The sequence below is a fragment of the Copadichromis virginalis genome, linkage group LG2 (genome assembly GCF_057382275.1).
Source record: "Copadichromis virginalis isolate Kocher_CV1m ecotype Utaka linkage group LG2, C_Virginalis_male_GT1.1, whole genome shotgun sequence".
Classification (NCBI taxonomy): Eukaryota; Metazoa; Chordata; class Actinopteri; order Cichliformes; family Cichlidae; genus Copadichromis; species Copadichromis virginalis.
Window position 1 is genome coordinate 32,386,234 of NC_140619.1, and position 20,824 is coordinate 32,407,057.

Here is a 20,824-nt window from a genome sequence, read left to right on the forward strand (position 1 = left end):
ACTGCAATTACATCACTAGTATTTTCCTGTTTATACCATCTATCCACTCCTCGGTGGCTCCACCCAGCATCTCTCAATAACCTGGAAATAAAGCGACGCCTAGATAAATAAATAATAAAGAAAACTGCCGCTGCGGCTGTAAATACACAGGCATATTTGTACCGGATCGCAGCAGACTGACAGATGTAATCGCCTTTATTAGGCGTTTGCTTGGCAGGAAACGAGTGCCGTCCCGACATCAACTGTCACCAGCATCATCTCGGATGCCCCAACTCGAGGGACCTGGATGTGAAAGCGGAGTAAAGGCCGTGTCTTGTGTTATTTAGACAGCCCTGCGATAAGAAAGGGGGGAATGGTTGCAGTAGCAGCAGCGGGGGAGAAGCTAGCTAACTCCATCAGCCGGCAATTTCACCCGCTATTTTACTACTTTAAGGACACTGTGGAAAAAATGAGCGGACACTGAGGCGCATTTTAGGCTGTCTTCAGTTACGAATAATGGAACACAGGCGCCAAAACGAGAGGGAAATGATGTTATTAGCCAGTTAGCTAACGTTAGCCCAGCTAGCTGCTAGTTAACGTTAACTACAACAAATTAGTGGGCTGAGTTAGCCTAGCTAACTCAGCCCACTAATTTCCATAGGCAGGTACAGTAGTCGTTTAGTTGCTGACTAACGCTAGCAACTTTGGTATATTTAGTGAGTGGAAGGGTTTTTCCCCCTTGGTGACACACCTCTTGCATTCAGAGTTTACAATTCCCTGCTGTAAACGAGGCTAGCTAGCTAAGCAGCGGTGCCGATCAGCGCAGCACCCGTCTGCTGTGGTGTCGCTGCAGAAGTCGTAGCTTTCCTGCTGATTAACTCTCAAACGGTCTTCAAACATGGCTCAAGAAGCGTTTCCTTTGCATTATCTGGTTTGGAACAATCAGTACCTGGAGCTGGATCGAGAGCTACAGAAGAAAGAGGTAAGACTTGATTTTGTTTTTTGGAGCTGGTGATTGATGATGGGGTTTTTTTTTTGGCATGTCGAACTGCATTGCGCTCATGCTGCTGCTGCTTGTGTGTTTGGTTTTGCAGCAGGATCTGGAGCGCTTGGATCCCAGAGGGCGCACCCCGCTGGAGCTTGCTGTGTGTCTGGGCCACCTGGAGTCAACCCGGGTGCTGCTCAGGCACTCTGCAGACCCTACACATTGCAACGCACAGGGCTGGACCAGTGAGTGCTCTGCTGCTTCTCTGTTTCCTACCCTCAGGCTACTGAGGGAAAGAGAAACACCCTCTGTAAATAAATGCATGTTTCAGTCTTGCAGGAGGCAGTGAGCACGGGGGACCCTGAGCTTGTACAGCTGGTGCTTCAGTACAGAGACTTCAAGCGTGCCACTGAGAGACTGGCGGGCATTCCCGAGCTGCTCAGCAAACTAAGACAGGTAGATCCATCTGGTTGCACAAATGTAATCTCTTGGGTTTTACACCTGACCCGTTGAACTGAGACAACCCTCATCAATTCCTTGGTGCCTGGTTGAAGGTTGATGGGGAAGAATTTAAGTCTGATGTGTCAGTGTATGTTTTTAGCAGCTCTTGAGCTGTATTGAATCTGAAGGCATAAACGGTAGACGACTTGAGAAGATCTAAGAGTGTCTTCTGTGTCTTCCAGGCACGAGACTTTTATGTGGAGATGAAATGGGAGTTTACCAGTTGGGGTGAGTGTGGCTCATTAATGCATATCCACAGAGGTCAGTTTCAGCACCACAACTAGCTGGACAGCTCCCACAACAGCCGCAAACAGATGTTGTTCAGCGGATTAAAATTAGAGTATCACTACCAACCAGATTATAGCATATATGATTCTCTCATTGATAGTTAATAAATTCAGACAAAAATTGTCAGCTTTATTGTCAGCCAGCTTTTTATTCATTAGGTATTCAAATTGTTTCTAGTGCTACTTCACTGTAACTGCATCTCATCTTCTTCAACTTCCATCTCAGTGCCCTTGGTGTCAAAAGTGTGCCCCAGTGATGTCTACCGGGTGTGGAAGAGTGGCTCTTGCCTCCGTGTGGACACCACACTCCTGGGTTTTGAACACATGACTTGGCTGAAAGGACGACGCAGCTATATCTTCAAGGGTGGAGGTATGCGCTTTTTGCACCTTAGGCCACAATAGCATGCAAGCCTTTTAACTTAGAAACTAACATAGATAGATTCTGAGCTGATGTAGGCCATCCCTGAAAGACTAAAAAGCAATTCTGTTCTTCTAGCTTTGTGATGGCTTTCATTCTGTCAGAATTATTGTCATTTTCCTCTTGCACCTGTATCTTGATTGAGTTTTGTATGCACCCTGATTACACAGCCTAGCTGTTTGTGCTATCTGTCCGTCTCTTCTCAGACGATGGGGCAGTGGTCATGGAGGTGGACCATGAGAAGCAGGTCGTGTACACAGAGCCGCTTGTGTTGTCCCCTCGTGATGCGCCTTCGCTCCTGGCAGCAATGCAGCCATCTCAAGAGAACACAGCCCAGAGACTCACATCGCCTATTGTCTCCACGCACCTCAACACTCGCAATATTGCATTTGAGCGGTAACATACTGTATACATATACGCAGAATTCTTAAATTATTTCTACACATCTCATTTTTCATGTTTCCGTGCATAAACTCTGAGTGCATCCTCACAGTTAGTCATGTAGAAATATATATTATATTAGCACAATGAGTACTTAATTTGTCATTGTGTGTTTAGGAACAAGTCTGGAATCTGGGGCTGGCGCTCTGAGAAGAGCGAGGTCGTCAGTGGGTATGAAGCTAAGGTAAGTGCGAGTGAGCCCATTTAGTTTTAGATGTATTTAATTATTTATTTCAAACTGTGCTTTTGAATTTAGACAGGCAGACACTCATACTCCTGACTGAAAGCAAACTAAAATGCTCACGGGTGCTTTTCCTTTGTGCGTTGTTGTGTATAGGTTTACAGCGCTACCAATGTGGAGCTGGTGACTCGTTCAAGGACAGAACATCTGTCAGACCAGGACAAGTCGAGAAGCAAAGGTAACAACGGATACACACAGATACACCTCATAACTGAGGTGTGTATCTTGAACAGATCGTGGACACTGAAAAATGTGATTTTTCACCAATTTATTGTAATAAAATGTTGATTGTATTAGAAAATTAGCTCTTCATGGATACTTTCCTTAAGTGGACTTATTATGCTTTTACTTGTTTCTGGTCATATATACACTGCTACAAGTGTGAATGTTCATGTTAAACGTGGTCAAGGTTTTAAATAATAAGTATGAGTAATCCCTCTGAGATTGAAACCGAAGCATCTAACTGCTCAGAATGCTCCATGTCAGATAGATCATCAGTCCATAGGCACAGTAAAAGATAAATAAGGACTATTTTGAACTATGGGTCTTGCAGAGCTGCTCTAATAAAGTGCTGGAATAAAAATATGGGGCTGGAAATTTACAGTCCACTTTAAACAGACCATACAGAGTAAATTTTAATGGATTTTTGTAGCACTTTTATAGTGATCTCTTTTTATTCCTTTTTGTCTTCCTACTCAGGCTCAAAGACTCCTCTGCAGTCTTTCCTGGGGATTGCTGAACAGCACACAGCTCACAATGGGGTAAGTCTCAGCAGCGCCCGTGCATTAACATCTACACACACACCACCTACACTGCTTTCAGCCTCCTTTAATGAACACTGTTACTTACTGCTCCCTTTCCATATTTCTCTTAGAGCAACGTGTCCCAGTGCGCCAGTCCTCACAACCCCACAGCCATCACAGCTGAGGAATACTTCAACCCGGAGTTCAACTTGAACGGCCGCGACATTGGACGCCCCATTGAGCTTACCAGCAAAGTTCAGAGGTAAGATACACAACGCAAATCCATGCACAGATGTTCATCACCACCCTTATTTCTCTTTTTGTTGTTCTGCCTCCATTCTAGGTTTAAAGCAACGCTGTGGTTGAGCGAGTCTCACCCTCTGTCCCTGGCCGAGCAAGTGACACCCATCATAGACCTCATGGCCATTTCGAACGCCCACTTTGCCAAGCTGCGTGACTTCATCACCCTCCGCCTGCCACCAGGCTTCCCTGTCAAGATAGGTGAGTGTGGTTAAAGATATATGTTGTTAGTGGCACTATTTGAGACTTTTTGAAAGTTTGCCAACTTGACATTATCTCACGGTAGTTATTTTGCAATAACAAGAGCAAGCACCTGTATAAATGAAAGAGGAGAGAGCAAAGACTTTAGTTTCTATGTTTACCAGGGTGTAAAAATCACATGTATCAAATCATCGGTCAAAACTGGTTAAATCCAAATGGCAACTGTCTTGTTTAGGGTGTGCAATCCTAGCTTATATGAAGTATATAATTATATTAAATATATTGAAGATCCCAGAAATGCAATCACCTCTGAGCCTCCAATCACCTTTTGTGGGTTTGGAAGGAGTTTTATTTATATGTTTTTGTTTAAGTCCTTGCTGGCCACCACATCTCATGTCTGACTGAACTCTCCGTCTGCCTTTCAGAGATTCCTCTGTTTCATGTGTTGAATGCCAGAGTGACGTTCAGCAACCTGTGCGGCTGTGACGAGCCAGTCAGTTCTGTGACGGTTCACAAACCAGAGAGCCCCGGAGAAGCTGGTAACTACTGACCTAACATTTAGTGGTACCTGATACCTTTACATGACTTTAAATTGACATGTAATCATTATCATTGTTATTATCATGTACTTTCTCATATCACAGGTCAGGCCACTCCTCCCTTCCACTGTGAGGTGGACCCCTCAGTGTTTGAGCCCCCTCCCGACTACACCACTCTCGGTCCGGGCCGCAGCGAGCCAATGAGGGACGAGGATGACAACCTGCTGCAGTTTGCCATTCAGCAGAGCCTGCTGGACGCCGGCACAGAGAGCGACCAGGTCAGAACAAATCCCCTTCTGGGTCACAGAGCCTTGTTCTTCTTTTCCTTTCAAGACTTTTCTGGGGGGTTTTTTAAATTTTCTCTCAGTTTATTAATTTGCCCTTCTCATGTGACGTTTTACAGCACCTTTTAAAAAACAAAGGGTCTCGGGTCATAATACTGTTACAGTGTTTTTATCATCTCAAACTCATTCCACTGTGAATTATTTAAAAGCTCAGCACAGTCTCTGTGTAGGTTGTCCTTAAATCTAAAGCCAGGTGTAACCCTTGTGTCTGGTTTTCAGGTGACCATCTGGGAGGCCCTCACCAACAGCCGTCCGGTGCCACAGTCTCCCCTGTACGAGGAAGACTCTCAGCTGGAGAGGTGAGCTTATCCTCAGGCTTTACCCATCTTCTTTTCTTAAACTGGCCATGTCCTTAATAATTACTTCAAACGTTCTGAGATGGCACACAACACACCTAAGGACTGTTTCCAGATTGTCGTGTTTGACAGAGAGGAGCATAAACCTGGCAGCTGAGTCACTCATCTATGCAACACATGTTAATGACTGGTCCGTGGACTGTTGGCTGGACATTCTGACTTTTGTTTGTTCTGCAAATGAAATGATGAGACTAAACGTCTGCTATCTCAGTCAGTCTGTCTAAATCGTATGCAACACTGATCAGCTGCCAGGCCCAGCTTCAGTTCACGGACACTTTCACGCTGCTCACACTAGCTAAAGGTTTTATGCCTGAATGAAAGCTTCAGAAAACAGCCAGAGATATGAGGACATGCAGGTAGATATCCTCCATATGTTTTCTCTGGTATTAAACTTTAATACTTACACTTTCTAAGAAAGTGATAACACCTCTGCAACCAAATTTAACAGGCTCTTTTTCTTGCCAGTGCTCCTCCTCTTCACAATGGAAACAAATGGCACTGATCATATACTTTTCACTCACCTTTTGACATGTCTGGTTAAAAGGTTATGACCTCACAAACTCTCTTGTAGTTGTTACTGTAAAGAAAAATCAGACAGTTTTAACTTATCTTCCTTGTTGTTATGTAGGGAAATCCCTGGCTTGTGAAGTGACTTAATTACACATTTCTAAATAGAGTTCAGTGATGAGCTTTTTCTTCCCACCTTCTCCTGAGAGCACCAGCTTAAATTTATCCTGTAATGAAGCGCAGCTTGAAAAGTCTCCTGTTAAGAGACCCGTCGTTATTTAACGGTGTCCTCATTTCTCTCCCATCTCAGGGCGATCCAGGAGTCTCTGTCCATCTCACTGGCCAGCAGAGAGGGAGAGGAGATGGCCGACCCCAGCCAGCCCTCTTCTGTCTCTCCGTTGGACCCCACCGCCAACTCCCCGCTCTCCTACAGCACAGTGACCGATCCGCGCTTATCCGCACACTACGGTGTGGCGACCAGCTTCGACGAGCAGCTGCGGATTGCCATGGAGCTGTCCTGCAGGGAGCAGGAGGAGATAGACAGGTGGGAGTGGAGACGAGATGGATGAGGAAATGAGTCATTTCTGAAATTGTGGGTTTATATGACCTATAATTGTTAGACAGAAGGAAGAAACGACAACAAACAAACAAAAAACCTCTCACACCTGCTAGAATTTGTAGAGCTTACAAAGTATTAGTCATCTTTTTTATTTTTGTTTTAATTTAATGGAGTGTGCACACAGAGAGTGCCGCCCTCTGCTCTTTCATCTCAAACTCATATTTTGGCAGCATGGTGTGACAAACAACAACTGCGACACTTTAGGTGTCAAAAATCTCTCAAAAAACAAATGATGCTGACAAATTATTCCCTGCTTAGGGAAGCAGTTGGATTCAGATGGATTCATCCATTCATCTAACCACCCTTTTTCATAACCACGTATCTAATTCAGGGTTATCCATCTGTCACTGGGCTAGAGGCGGGGGACACTGCAGACAAGTTTCCTTGCTCTCACGTGGCTGGAAACATTAAAAATGTTTTAAGCTTGAAAAATAAAATATGAAAAAAAGGAGAGGAAGATAATGAGGGATAAAATACTGCTTGTCAGCACCCCATTAATGCTACCCAGCGCTATCATAGCCAAATAGCAAAGTAGTTTATCTGATGTTATTATAACTATATCAGCCTTCAGCTGTAGCGGTCTAATTATTTCTGGTGTTAATGGCGGCTCATAGTTCAGCTGCTGTCAAAGAGGCCCGATTGAACCTGCAAACTACTAGCTATACAGGCAGTTTAAAAGTGTCTTTATGAAGCACGAGGGATTTCAGCAGATGCTAAATGCCCGAAGTGAAAGGTTCAGTCCACTGAATGAGCAAAACAGTGGGGGGCTGTGGGGGGTCACTTCTCATTCTGCAGTCTTGTGAACTTCTACGGACACAATTTTATGAAATAAAGGTGAAAATTAAAAAATTCTGACCCAGATTAGGACTCACAACGACTCAGACTCGTGTATTGTTTTCAGTCGGTCATCCTCAGTCATCTCTGGTGAGTTAATGCACATTTAGCAGTGAGTTACTCTTCCATCCTCCTTTGTGTCAGATGGTAATGAGCTGCAAATTCGGTGTGAAGTCACGTTGCTTTTGGTGCCTTTCGTTTGGGTGGTAACCTGATTAAATACATTCACCTGTTCAACAAAAAATTCATTTTTATTAGTAAATTTCTTGATTTTCATAATTCATGCGCGCTTCAGCAAGAACTGTGCAGTTTTCTTAGATTGACAACTTTTTTTTCAGCTATGGTCCTGTGAGAAACGGAGTACACCATGTGATTGAGAAGCTTGTAGAAACACCTTTCAGTATAAATAACTTGACTTAATTATTTTCTACATCAGTCTCTCACGTCACGCTTCTTTACGGCATTGCTTCAGTTCATCGAGGTTCGCAGGGTTTCTCTTAATGCCCTACCACAGCATTTCAATCAGGTTGAGTCAGCCATTCTGTTGTGACAGATGGCCTCACATTTGACTCTAGAATACTTTGGTATACAGAGGAGTTCATAGTCCACTCAATGACAACAAGGTGCCCTGGCCCTGTGACTGCAAAGCAAGCCCAGATCATCACCACTCGTCTGTCCAAAGGACATTGTTCCAAAAGTCTTTGTTCGGATGCAGCTTTGCAAACCCAAGCTGTACTGCCATGTGCTTTTTAGAGAGAGGAGGCTTTCTTCTTTCAGTCCTTCCAAACAAGCCACATTTGTTCAATCTTTTGGTGTGTTGGTGTTGTTCCTGCATCATCAATACTAATGTTGCTCCAGGATCAGCATCGCAAATGGCCAGGGAGCATTCAGTCAGCATTAGCCAAGAAGTTAATGCTTTTAAAACACGAGTAACCTAAATTTGGCTAATGGCAAACCTAAGTTGATAATGTTCTTTTGTACAAACTGATTAAAGAAAAGAGTTAAAATGTTTACTGTTTGTTGTGGAGGAAAACTTAATATAAACAAACCCCCCACTCCCACATTGCAAAGCTATGACATCACAACAATGTGCTTGATCCCTTTAAAGCCAAATCATATTTGTTAAGTGAGTTTTTGAGATTACATCACAAGTGTGATCTCCCTTCCCTAACCCCACCCCCTGAAAAACCCAAATAAACTGCAGGAGATATTTGTATGGAATAAATTGCAAAAAATATTATAAAACATGATACAAATTTTAACTCATATATGCAAATTAATATTTCATGTTTTTTAAATTTCATCAGAAGATTCACCAAATACTCTATTGTTAAAAAATTGGAATTTTCTGACAATTATTTTGTGATTCATGCTTTGAAGGGTTAAGATGATGCAGGAACACCTACACGGGGATATCAAATACACCACTTTACATTTAACACTACTTTAACACACTATCGGGCGATCGTGGCTTAAAGAGTTGGCAGTTCGTCTTGTAACCGGAAGTTTGCCGGTTCGAGCCCTGGCTCGGACAGTCTCGGTCGTTGTGTCCTTGGGCAAGACACTTCACCTTCAGATTACACTTATAACACGATCCGAACAGCTTTTCAGATGCCTTAAACCTGTGAAGAAAGTCATCTTAAAGTGATGATGCTGTCAGTGTTCTGACAGATGAACTTCTTATTTTGCTACAGGAAGCGTAAGGAGGAGGAGGAGGAGCTGGAGAGGATCCTGCAGCTGTCACTCACCGAAAAGTAATGTAACACCGACAAGGGCAGGCGGAGGCAGGTCTACATTAGGGAACAATCATCTTATTTATTCTGTTTTATTTTTTAAATCCTGAGATGTTAACTTATTACAGACATTTTATTTGTATTTCTCACACGAAGGCTGCTACAACAGAGTGTAAAGGACCTGAATATAAGAAATGTGAAACAGGAAGAGACCGCTACTCTTAAAAAACAACAAAAAATAAACACTATAGTGAAGGAGTGAGACGAAAAGGGATAGTGTGTTTGGTTTTCTTTTTTATTGAATATTTTTCACAGTCTTGCTGTCTTTACTGAGTAATGAATGATCCTTAAACTTTAAACCTATAACATGATCCACAATAAAGATAAAAAATAAAATAAAGTGCAATCTTAATGGAATAACTTATAAAACTATAACATTTCAAAAGTTTATGTTGGCTTACTCCTGTGTGTGGAAAATAAAAAAAAATAACAATGATCCTGGATTGTGTCTGTGGGTTTTTTTTGTTTGTTTGTTTTTAATTTATTAATAAAGAATAAGAAGAAACATCAGTTTTCTATATTTACAATTTAATTATACATTGATCCGAAATAAACAACAGTGCTTTAAGCTTTTGTTTCTTTTGTTTCTTTTCTCTTTTTTTTTTTACACATTTAAACATGAATAACAGGCAGAAGCTGAGACAAAAACCAAAGCTAATCTGCAAAACCTATTCATGTTACTTTGGCAGTTGATTGTTTTCACCTATGTGAGATTTTTGACATCAGAGTCATCACTTTTGTATTGTGAAAATAGTCATCAATCAATCAGTAAAGCAAGAAAGCACTCAGCAGAGTTGGAATCATATTCAACCCCAGTGACAGCGTTTAAGCTCACTCTTACAAAACTTATGAAAAATACAAAAATGGAGTACAGTGATGCAACGTTGCACATGTAAACAATCTTTCATCAAGAACATATTAAAGACCTTCACTGATAATCTTACAACTCTGCAATGTGAAAATCTTATCTAGCATTGGCCAAGCTTTTTAAAAATATTCTCGGGCTCTCAAACATGTTTCATCCTCATGTTCAGACCCTCCTGCTTCTGGTATTATTACTTTAGCTGTAGCGGTGTCGCTGATGGCCGCCCTCAGCCCAGTCTAAATATCCAGGGCATGACTTTTCATTCATTAACATCCAAGTTCCCGAGGGGGTTGATTACTTTGGTGAACCCTCAGTGTAAAAGTTCCAATACGGATCCATCCACAGGTACAAAGATTTGAACAAACATTTAATCTTTTACAAAGTTTTTGGGACTGACTACGGGATGAAATGTTCAGCTTTTTTATTGACACCCCTCAGCTGGATTGCAATGACGGATGCAGATATTAGTGGTCACTGAAATAAACACAGAAATCCTTTTGATCATCTAGCACCGTCCGCTCATTTGGTCACAATATTTAAGCAACGGTCCAAACTCTCCCATCTTGGAGAAAAATGTATAAATTTCGTTTCAATAAAGCAGAATTTAGCCATTTTCACCGTGAACATTGTGATCTCTGAGCTGTAGGTAAAAGTTTTACGTTATACTTGTCAGGTTACACCAGTCCCTACTTCACGCTGTCGGTTTCTCGGTCGTCCACTGTGCCGTGTTAGATCGTTGTTTTTCCATTCAGTTTTGTTTCATAAGGGGAGACTTTCTCATCAGTCGAAACATAGATGTTTTCTCTCCGTTGTTTTAGGGCTCTCCTGAGCTCATCATCCAACTGAGCTGGTTTAAACAAAAGCATTCAAGTCATTTAGACTTGCTCTTACATTTGCCTTGATTTCTGCCCGTTCGCTTGTTTGTTTTGTTTTTAAATCAACATTCACTCTGCTCACCTAGATTCAGGCTGGAGTCATTGGGATCATCAGGAATGACATATTCTCCCTCATCAGGCTTGTTTGGCAGAATCTCCTCTTTGGTCCGTGACCGCAGCATAGGGGGCACTTGTGCCTTTGGTAGTGGTTTAGGTGCACGTGCGGTTGTGTTGAGGCACTTGGGAGCTGGTGACGCCTCTATTGAACACAATCGGTGGTTAGGAGTTGCCCACTTCACTGTAACCATTTTTAAAAGCAGTACTCTCACCGATCAAAGTGTCATAGGGCTGAGATGGAATGAAAGGACAAAGCCGATACTCAGTTTTTTCAATGAAGTATTTTAGAACATCCTTCAGGGAGCTGACGGTCACCTACAGAGGACGTGTGAAAAAAAAAGCCAAAGATAGACTCGGTTAATGATGCTCCCCTTTGATTTATCAGAAGTATCTGTCATTCCTCTATTACAGACAGCAGATTTTATGACACTTCTACAGCTTATAAAATAATAATAAAACAACGATAATTACAGGCGGCCTGTTTAACACTGTAAAGCTTCACTGTTCTGCTGAGACTTGCAAACTGGCAATAATCTGAACTTTGTGCTCCACAGAAATGTACTACATTGCCAAAACCTGGACTTGAACCTAGGACCCTCAGATCTTCAGTCTTTATTAGCTCTGCAGTTTTATTGCTCTATGCAATAAATCACATAATGATTTTCTGCAGCATTTATTAATCCTGTGTCCTTTCTGTAAGTGCATTTTGCTTTTATATATGAGTTTTTGGTCATCATTTGATCAACAACTGATAATGTTGAAATTATTTGACTGTTTTGGTCAGGTGACGGGTCACAGTGCTCTCTCTCATTCTCCATGTGTAGTGCATTGCCGAAATAGCTTAGTTGGGAGAGCGTCAGACTGAAGATCTGAAGGCCCCCTGGTTCAATCCCGGGTTTCGGCATTATACATTTAATCAGAGAAAGGATGATAATGGCCTAATAAAACTGAACCACAACCTCTGCCTTTTAAATCTGACCTGTATCTAAAATGGTTAAATGTTTAAAAAAAAGCCTGAGAGGACATACTGCCCTCTTAGCAGATGTTCAGTCTGGTGCTCTCCCACATGACTACCAAATTCAAGTCATTTACTCAGTTAAAATTACTTGGCACAGAAAGTAAGGACATTCGTGTTTGATCAATAATTTCTTTATTGGAACAGTAGTTCTTGGCAATTAATCTTATGCTGTTGAAAAGTCTGTTTATTTCCCCTTATTTAACCAGTAAATGGTTTAGTAAGAGAAATGCATTTGCACATATGTACACTCCTGCCTTTCCTTCTCTCTTGCTCCCTCCTCATATGCCTTCCCTTTTTCCTCTTCCTCTGTCTTTGTGCTAACAGTTGTACAGTTTCCACTGGCACTCTGTTGGTCAGCAGCACCTGGGTGATGACAGTTACTGAATCACTTGCCTTTTTTGGTGCAAGTCATGGATGCTTGGTGATACTCCAGTGCTCTCCAAAAGTTGATTCTGTTCATATGAACGTGACGTTTTGTGGGAGAATCGTTTCATCACTCATCCAAGTGACTTCTTCAGTCTCAGCTGACTGCAGGTTTCCCCAATCTTATAAACATTACATTACATAATGACTGAAACCATGCAAATGTACTGTTTATAAGATTGGGGAAACCTGCAGTCAGCTGAGACTGAAGAAGTCACTTGGATGAGTGATGAAACATTTCTCCCACAAAACGCTACGTCTAGATGAACAGAATCAACTTTTGGAGATTTACTTACCTGGATGATTGAGCATGCATCATAATGGCACTCCAGTGCCGAAATAGCTCAGTTGGGAGAGCGTCAGACTGAAGATCTGAAGGTCCCTGGTTCAATCCCGGGTTTCGGCATTGTGCTTTGATTAACTGATTAATAAATCTTTAGAAAAGGTGAACTACAGTATTTTTCTGCAACACCAACCCTCTGCATGTCCTCCTCTACATCCATGAACCTGAACAGAATTGTGTATGTGGGTTGCCCCAGTAAAAAAATCTGGTTTCATCTGAAGTTAATCCCATTTTAATTGTTTTTCCTGTGAGTTTCTAGGCATGGATCATGACTTAAAACTAGCCTGAGGTTTGTTCAAGTGAGGCGAACACATAGGTCCTTCTGCTGAACATGTTTGTTGCCGAAATAGCTCAGCTGGGAGAGCGTCAGACTGAAGATCTGAAGGTCCCTGGTTCAATCCCGGGTTTCGGCATTGTGTTTTGATTATGTGTTAATGCCATCAGGTAAATGTCTCCAAACAACTTACTAAAGTGTTGATCCAAAACCAGTATCGTTAACAACACGATTGATCTGTCCGCCTCTAATTTCACTCACTACACGCTCATGATTCTTCTTTGAATCACTTGTGCTCCTGTGGCTTTGAAGGAACTTTATGTGTAAATGTGTCCTTTAGCTGAAATATATTCTGATTGGTGAGAAGCTGTGAGAGCCTGTAAGGACTTACTGGTGTCTCCAGTTCAATGACAAATCCGGCGTTTATTTGGGTCACTCTGTAATTCTTCATTACAGGCCCGCTGAAACAGAAGAAACGTTGTGATGATTATATTACAGTTATATTACAAATGAAAATAGCAAAAGTTATTCCAATCCATAAAAACGGAGAGAGATGTCAGTTTACCAATTATAGGCCAATATCACTACTCCCACAGTTCTCAAAAATTTTAGAAAAGTTATTTGTTAATAGACTTGATAAATATATTGAGAAGCATAATCTCCTAAGTGATAACCAATATGGCTTTAGAGTGAAAAGGTCCACTTCAATGGCAGTGATGGAACTTGTTGAAGGGATATCTAATGCAATAGATAATAAGGAATATACTGTTGGTGTTTTTATAGACTTAAAAAAGGCGTTTGATACAATTGATCATTCTATATTAATGAATAAACTAGAGAGATATGGCATAAGAGGGATAGCATACAAGTGGATGAAAAGTTACCTGGATGAAAGATATCAATATGTCGAATTCAATAATGTAAAATCTAAGCAGTTGAAGGTAACTTGCGGAAAAGGAGTTAAATATATTAAAAAACTGGTTTGATGTAAATAAGTTATCATTAAATATAAAGAAAACAAAATTGATTATTTTTGGCACTAGACAAGTGAAAAATGTATCTAAAATAAGGGTTAATGGAATTGAAATTGAAAGAGTGTACGAAAATAAATTTCTTGGAGTGATAATTGATGATAAGCTGAGTTGGAAGTCTCATATAAACCACGTGAAAACAAAAATGTCAAAAACCATTGCTATTCTCTATAAAACAAAGCATGTCCTGAACAAAAAATCATTATACACACTTTATTGTTCTCTGTTGCTTCCATATATGACTTACTGTCTGGAGATATGGGGTAATGCATATAAAACGAACACTCTTCATATTTTCAAGTTACAAAAAAGAGCTATAAGAATTATAAACCAATCAAACTATATAGAACCAACTAACATTTTGTTTATTAATCTGAATACCCTGAAATTTTATGATTTAGTTGAATATAAAATGGCACAGATAATGTATAAAGCACAAAATAACTTGCTTTGCCCCAGTACTCAGAAGCTGTTCAAAGTCAGAGAGAGTCAATATGACTTAAGGGGAACAGATTTCTTTAAGAAAAACAAGATGAGGACAAATATAAAGCAGAGATGTGTTTCTGTTAGAGGAGTTAACCTGTGGAATAGTTATGACAGTGATTTAAAAAGGTGTAGTTCATTTTCCTTGTTTAAAAACATGTTTAAAAATAGAGTATTAGAAACATATATATATCAAGAATGAAAAGAACAAAAAGGAGAAAAAAAACAACAACCTCTTGATTCTTTACTTTGATGTAGTTACTTATCTAAGGTGGAAAGTTTTTTTTCTTTGTTTTGTTTGTTTGTTTGTTTGTTTGTTTGTTTTGTTTGGTTTTTGCTTTGTTTTATTATTTTCTTCAAGCCCTGTGTACAGGAGCTGCATACAAAAAGATATTTTGTGAAAAGGGTTGGCGTAATAAGCAAATGCTTCAGCCAATACCTTTTGATTAGCCTTGTCTCATGCTTTCTTTCTTTATGGTAGATTTTTGTTCTGTTTTCACTGTTTTTTGTTTTTTTTTTCTCACTGTTTTCACTGAGATTTGAATTTGAATGCTAATCAATAAAAATCAAATCAAATCAAATCAAAATTCTTCACAGTGTGTTTTTGCTCAATGGGCTTTCACTGAGCAAAGTTCATATTACGTTCCACTTTCTGTCTGTCCCACTCAATACTGTTTTTATCGCCAGTTAGTTCCTGGTGAACACTTCATTCTCTGTGTCAATGTGTCAGACTTACCAGTAATAATAATAATAAGGTGAATAAATTGTTTGTTGGCATCTTTCAAAGCACTCAAACTCACGTTACATTACGAAATTAGCAGGAACAATATTAAAATAGTTCTAAAACTCAGTAATATATATTATTGTAAGAGATATAAAACAAGACATTTATAGCTGATGTGCTGATGAAATCAGTCAGTACAGGAGAAAATTTATAATACAAAAAGATTAATGGTCAAAATTCAATAGTCATTTATGAGCAGGTATTCTGCATTCAGTGGTGTATATCAGAGGTTTGAATAGATTAGCAGACCTGGATGACACTTGTCTGAGGGTCAAGGCGTAGTTGTTGGGCATGGTGGACGGGCGAAGGATGATGCTTCCACACTCTGGGTTTTCCTCTAGCATCTTCTCAGCCTCCTTTCGAGTCACATCAAAGAAACACCTACAGGATTCAAAGGAAAAACAAGGAGGCACACTTCTATTTTATTGTATTTTAACTGTTTTGAAGCACTTTTTAAAGTCTATCTGAGAATTTTCTGAACCTACAAATGATCAGTGTTTACACAAACAGCAGACAGTGCTTACTCAGCAATCTCAGAGCTCAATTTGTCTTTGGATGGCGGGCCTGAGAGGAAACCTGGTCGAGGTGGGAGCGGTGGACGTGACGATGGGGATTTTCTTTTTATTTCCTGAGTGAGAACCTCCTTCAGCTGTAACACCTGGCCAGGCATCAGCTGCAGCTTACTGGGAAGCTCCTTCTGCAAGGAAACACGAGCTCGACCTCAGTACCATTCAGATCATCTGTAACATGTTCAAAAATATATCCTGATATATTTTAAAAATATATAAACGTTTATTCACTGGCCACTTTATCTGGCACCTTGCTCATTTACACCAATATCTAATCAGTCAATCAAATGGCAGCAACTCAGCACATTTTAGGCATGTGGACACCGTCAAGGTAACCTGGTGAAGTTCAAACTGAGAAGGAAAAAAGGTGATTTAAGTGACTCGGCCTTTGCTGTTGGTGCTGAATGGGCAGGTCTGATTATTTCAGAAACTGATGATCTTTTGGGATTTTACCATATACCTGACGGCTCATTTCAACTAAGGTAGAAGAGCATCTTTGAATGCACAACACATCCAATCACAAAAGACAACACCAGGCGTTCAGCTACAAACAAGAAACTGAGGGTCATCATCACTGAACAGAAAAATGTTGCCTGGGTCTCGATTTCTGCTGTGCAGTAATAATGCGAAGGACTTCAGACTTTATCTGTACCAGGTGAACATTATTTAAATACCACTGTCTACATCACTGTGTGTGTGTAATATCCTGTATAAATGGAAATAATTGTGCTGAATCAATTAGATCGGCGTGTGTTTGCTCACCTTGACCACAGTCAGGATGAAACCCCTCCACACCTCTCCCATGTCTGCACTGTCCATCTACACACACACACACACACACACACACACACACACACACACACACACACACACACACACACACACACAGTTGATAAAAAGCTGGTGCGATGTATAGTATTGATCCATCCAGTGATTAATTATAAGATTAGATATTAGATGTAATTGGATCATTTGAAGTGAGTTTTATCACAACAGACCTTAAGTTGCACCTTCTCTGTGCTGAGGCTGAGAGTGAACACAGTGGGTTCCTTCTTCTGATATGGAGAGTCTGACTCCATCGACTTCAGCTGGTCCAGGTCCAACTTCTCTGTATACTGAGAAAAAAATCAGGTCAGTGCTCCCAGCACTTCCTTATTGCCCCTCAAAGCTACTTCCTAATTCTTGGAATTAAACACTCCACATATTTTCAAAAGATGATTCAGTGATTAAGTCAAGCGCACAATGTGAACAAGCATAGGTGTTTGCTTACGGTATCCTGTGTGTCATCCTTGTACAGAAACAGCGAACACCCACGGAGCTCTCCATAGTATTTCTTGAAATCCTGAAAGTCATTTGATGAACATATCAGGCATCACACTTAAACTACTTACACTTGACCTGTTTCAGTTTTTCAGCTACGCAGTCATGTGGAAAACTATGCACACTTCCTGATTCGGTATCTAGTTGCTATCTGGACTTTGACTGAGCTACTGCAGCACCTTGATTCTTTTCTCTTTTCAGCCATTCTTTAGTAGATTTGGTGCTCTCCATTGTGTAGTTGCATGACCCACTTTTGCCACGTTTTAGCTGTCAGACAGATGGCCTCACATTTGTATATTTAGTATACAGAGAGATTCACAGTCAACTCAGTATCTGCAAAGTTCACAGGGCCTGTGAACTTTGCAGATACCTTTACCGCCATGTTTGCAATCGGTATCAGGTGTTTGTGCTGATATGTTGTGTTTGTTTTTTCCAAACGTGTTGCTGTACATTATCTCCAAACATTTCTACTTTGGTCTCATCTGTCTAAAGGACGATGTTTCAGAAGTCTCGTGGTTTGTTCAGACGCAACCTTGCGGATCAAAGCTGTGCTGCCATGTTTGCTTTAGTGAGAACAGAGGCTTTCTGCTGGCAACCCTTCCAAAAATGCACTACTTGTTCAGTCTTTTTCTAACTGTTCTGGTGTAAACTTTAACATTTAACACGCTAACTGAGGCCTGTAGAGTCTAAAATGTAGCTCTTGGTTGTTGTTGAAATTTTTCTGATCTTGATGAGACATCGACCCTGGGTAGATTGTCTTAAAACACACCAGAATGGTCCAGACTAGCAAACTGCTAAAACTCTTGCTGGTGATCAGTTCATCAAGTACATTTGATTAACGGCCCATGGCTGCCTCTTACCCTCTTAACTCCTGTGGAAACAGTAAGGATGTAGCTTTTTCAAAAATGCTCTTTGTCACATGATTGTATTTACACGTATCTAAAGGCTGTAAGATAATTTACAGATGAGGTATTTACATACAGACCTCTATGTCTTGTATATTTATTGTTGGATTACCATTATAAAATATGATGCACCGTCAGAGCCGAGCTACTCACTCACCGGTGATAAAAGGTGGTTAAATTTAGTCCCCTCTCCACAATAAGGCAGTAACAGTTTACGTCAGATTGAAACAACTACAGTCAGCCCAGATTACATTTGAATAATAATGTCAAAAATTGCTTCTCTACATTTTTCATGCCATTAAAATATTTTACAGTTATAAAACCTTTTCGATAACCAATAAAACAATCTCATAAAAATGTGTCCTACATAGTTTATGTGTACCACAGCACTGTGTGTCTGCTGAAAGTCATGACTGCATGAAGAGTACAGACATAAAACATTTTTATGTTTTTTGATGTTGAGTAACACAAAATTTGCTTTGTCTCCACTTTTTAAAGTAGTCCAAGAGTAATCAGATTATGCTACACAAATTTATGTAATCTAGCGGATTAATAATCAGATATGTAGCTTGTACTCAGCAACCAACATTACAGTGCAGTGCAGTAAGACCCAACTCTCTGACCTACAGCATTAAAATACTGTCGGTCAGTAAGTGATTTAGTAACAGGCCGACAAAGCTAATTCTCCATTATAAGTCCTTACTTTTGTTACACTTTTGCAGCTTTTGTTTGGTTTGTTTGGTCTTAATTATTTACATTTCCTCATGTTTATTCCCCATATTCGTTCTTACCTTGTCTTTACTGTGTTTCTTCAGCAGGTGTCCGGAGTAGTAGAGAGGCAGGGCTGTGATCGTCTCCCTCCTCTTGTGGACAACTCTGGGGGGCACTGACATTGTCCAGTAGTCTCTCAAGTCAACGTCTTCTTCTGCCCTGGTTTGGCTCAGCTTATGTCTTACAGTGCAGTCACTAGTCAAGGGCGAACTGCTGAGTCCTGGAAAAGCTTTGTTCTGATTTTGTTTCCTTATGAGGCTCTGATAACGGGTATGAATTGAGACTAGGCGTCCAGAATATGAGAGTTTTGATCACGAGGCCATAAATGTACAAAGATAAGCCTTTCTTTCCCCCAACTTCAGCCTCAGCACTGTCCTCTCCCTCAGAATGAGGAAATGTTAGTAAATATATAAAGAAGGAAGTAGCTGGTGTTATAAGAACTCTCATACTAACTTGTGCTTTTGTACTTTGGACCTGAGCATATCCCTAAAAAGCTTTACACCACAATAAAATATGCACACACACACACACACACACACACACACACACACACACACACACGTTCACATCAGATCAAAGATTATTTCAGTTAACTTCACTTAAATCTTGGAGATTTATCTTAACTTTAAACATAATAAATTCTTACCTAGAATTAAATTCAGGTGTAAATGGGACCGCAAACAGATTCTGAGGAATTCACACATACACACGCACGCACAAGCTCTTAATATTGCAAGTCAGCGTAATATTTAGATTGAACACACGATTAAAGAAGATAAGCAACACTTGTTTAAAAACATTCAGCAGGATTTGTCGTGTGAGAGCTGGCACGGCGCCATGTACTAAGACAGATTTATCACAAAGTTGAAAATATACAATACACAGAATACATACATGAATGGTTTAAACTTGACTATAAGATGGTATCAATATATTTTAAGGTGTAAAGGACAAGGGCAAAATTAGACTGAAAACTTAAAAAAAAAAAAGTAAATTGCTGAAACCTGCATCACTACTTAAAATTCAGTGATGCTAGCTAGATAAATAAATAGTTCGATATTGTGTAGCAGATAACAGAAATAACAGTGTTAGCTATACATTTTCAATACATCGTATTATCCTCAGCAGTAGTAAGGTAGAAGTGTGTCTACGGTACTTGTTACAGTTTATGAACCGTTACATAAAGGTTACATGTAACACTCTCAGGTGCAGCTAATCACACCAGCAGAAGGCTCTTACTTCAGATTGTCTGGGATTTTGGGAGGTAAGAAAAGCATCATTGTTTTCCAAGTGCATTCAATCTGTGGTGAACATGGTTAATGTTTAACTGATGCCAAGCAGCATTTTAACCTTTTACCCTGACATTTACCAGTATGATAGCAGGCAGTGACATTGGCGGCCATTAAAACCTTTGAGCAGTTGTTCAGCTAAAATGTGTTTTAGAGGAATTACTTGCACGTGTCTGTCTGCATGACACTTCCTGCATTTTTGCTTTAGAGTTGTTAGCCACACTGCCAGGAATGTTTAAATAGGGCTTTTTAATAAATTTGGTAATTGCAAAGAAAAAAAGGTATTTAAAAAAACCCCAATATATGACCTGAGCCAAGATGAGCAGGTAAAACTGACAAATTCATTAACAAAGCTCAACCATTAAAAGTCAAGGATGTTAGATAGAATTATTAGCTATTATGTTTATAAGCCTTCTTAAGGTTTGTTCTTCCTTTTTCCTGATCCAAATGGGTTAAAGAACCTGTACAGACGGTAAAACCTCTTGAGACACATCTGGAATTAGTGACACTGGATTACAGTCACTATAGTAACCGGCTTGATTAAGACACTGGCTGCTATTGTATCATAACAAAGTGATCAGAACCCTAAAATAAGAGCCTTCTTTGAGTTGTCTGCCTTTGCATTTGTTCCACTGTCTCATAATCCCATCAAGTGTTAATGCTCTTCTG

At 40.2% G+C, this 20,824-nt stretch overlaps 2 protein-coding genes and 3 non-coding genes across 5 annotated transcripts; 4 read left to right on the forward strand and 1 right to left on the reverse strand.

Annotated features, from left to right (window-relative positions):
- The first annotated feature begins 53 nt into the window (after positions 1 to 53).
- ankrd13d (ankyrin repeat domain 13 family, member D) lies at positions 54 to 9,524 on the forward strand. Its single transcript, XM_085430675.1, has 16 exons — positions 54 to 961; positions 1,074 to 1,209; positions 1,296 to 1,420; positions 1,648 to 1,693; positions 1,979 to 2,122; positions 2,377 to 2,566; positions 2,729 to 2,795; positions 2,949 to 3,030; positions 3,552 to 3,613; positions 3,727 to 3,857; positions 3,939 to 4,096; positions 4,522 to 4,635; positions 4,741 to 4,913; positions 5,199 to 5,278; positions 6,153 to 6,386; positions 8,990 to 9,524. The coding sequence occupies exons 1-16, from the start codon at positions 878 to 880 to the stop codon at positions 9,051 to 9,053; spliced, it is 1,890 nt and encodes a 629-aa protein (XP_085286801.1). The 5' UTR covers positions 54 to 877; the 3' UTR covers positions 9,054 to 9,524.
- LOC146717758 (signal-transducing adaptor protein 1-like) lies at positions 9,350 to 19,229 on the reverse strand. The gene is made up of 10 exons (XM_085430687.1): positions 18,887 to 19,229; positions 17,141 to 17,212; positions 16,869 to 16,985; positions 16,633 to 16,689; positions 15,826 to 15,998; positions 15,551 to 15,682; positions 13,395 to 13,464; positions 11,158 to 11,260; positions 10,911 to 11,087; positions 9,350 to 10,800 (listed from the first exon to the last, which is right to left on the reverse strand). Exons 1-10 carry the CDS (start codon positions 18,986 to 18,988, stop codon positions 10,682 to 10,684), a joined length of 1,122 nt encoding a protein of 373 aa, XP_085286813.1. The 5' UTR covers positions 18,989 to 19,229; the 3' UTR covers positions 9,350 to 10,681.
- trnaf-gaa (transfer RNA phenylalanine (anticodon GAA)) lies at positions 11,776 to 11,849 on the forward strand. The gene has a single exon. It is a non-coding gene; the product is annotated as a tRNA-Phe (tRNA).
- trnaf-gaa (transfer RNA phenylalanine (anticodon GAA)) lies at positions 12,720 to 12,792 on the forward strand. Its single transcript has one exon. It is a non-coding gene; the product is annotated as a tRNA-Phe (tRNA).
- Positions 13,070 to 13,142, forward strand: trnaf-gaa (transfer RNA phenylalanine (anticodon GAA)). The gene has a single exon. It is a non-coding gene; the product is annotated as a tRNA-Phe (tRNA).
- Positions 19,230 to 20,824: the final 1,595 nt, after the last annotated feature.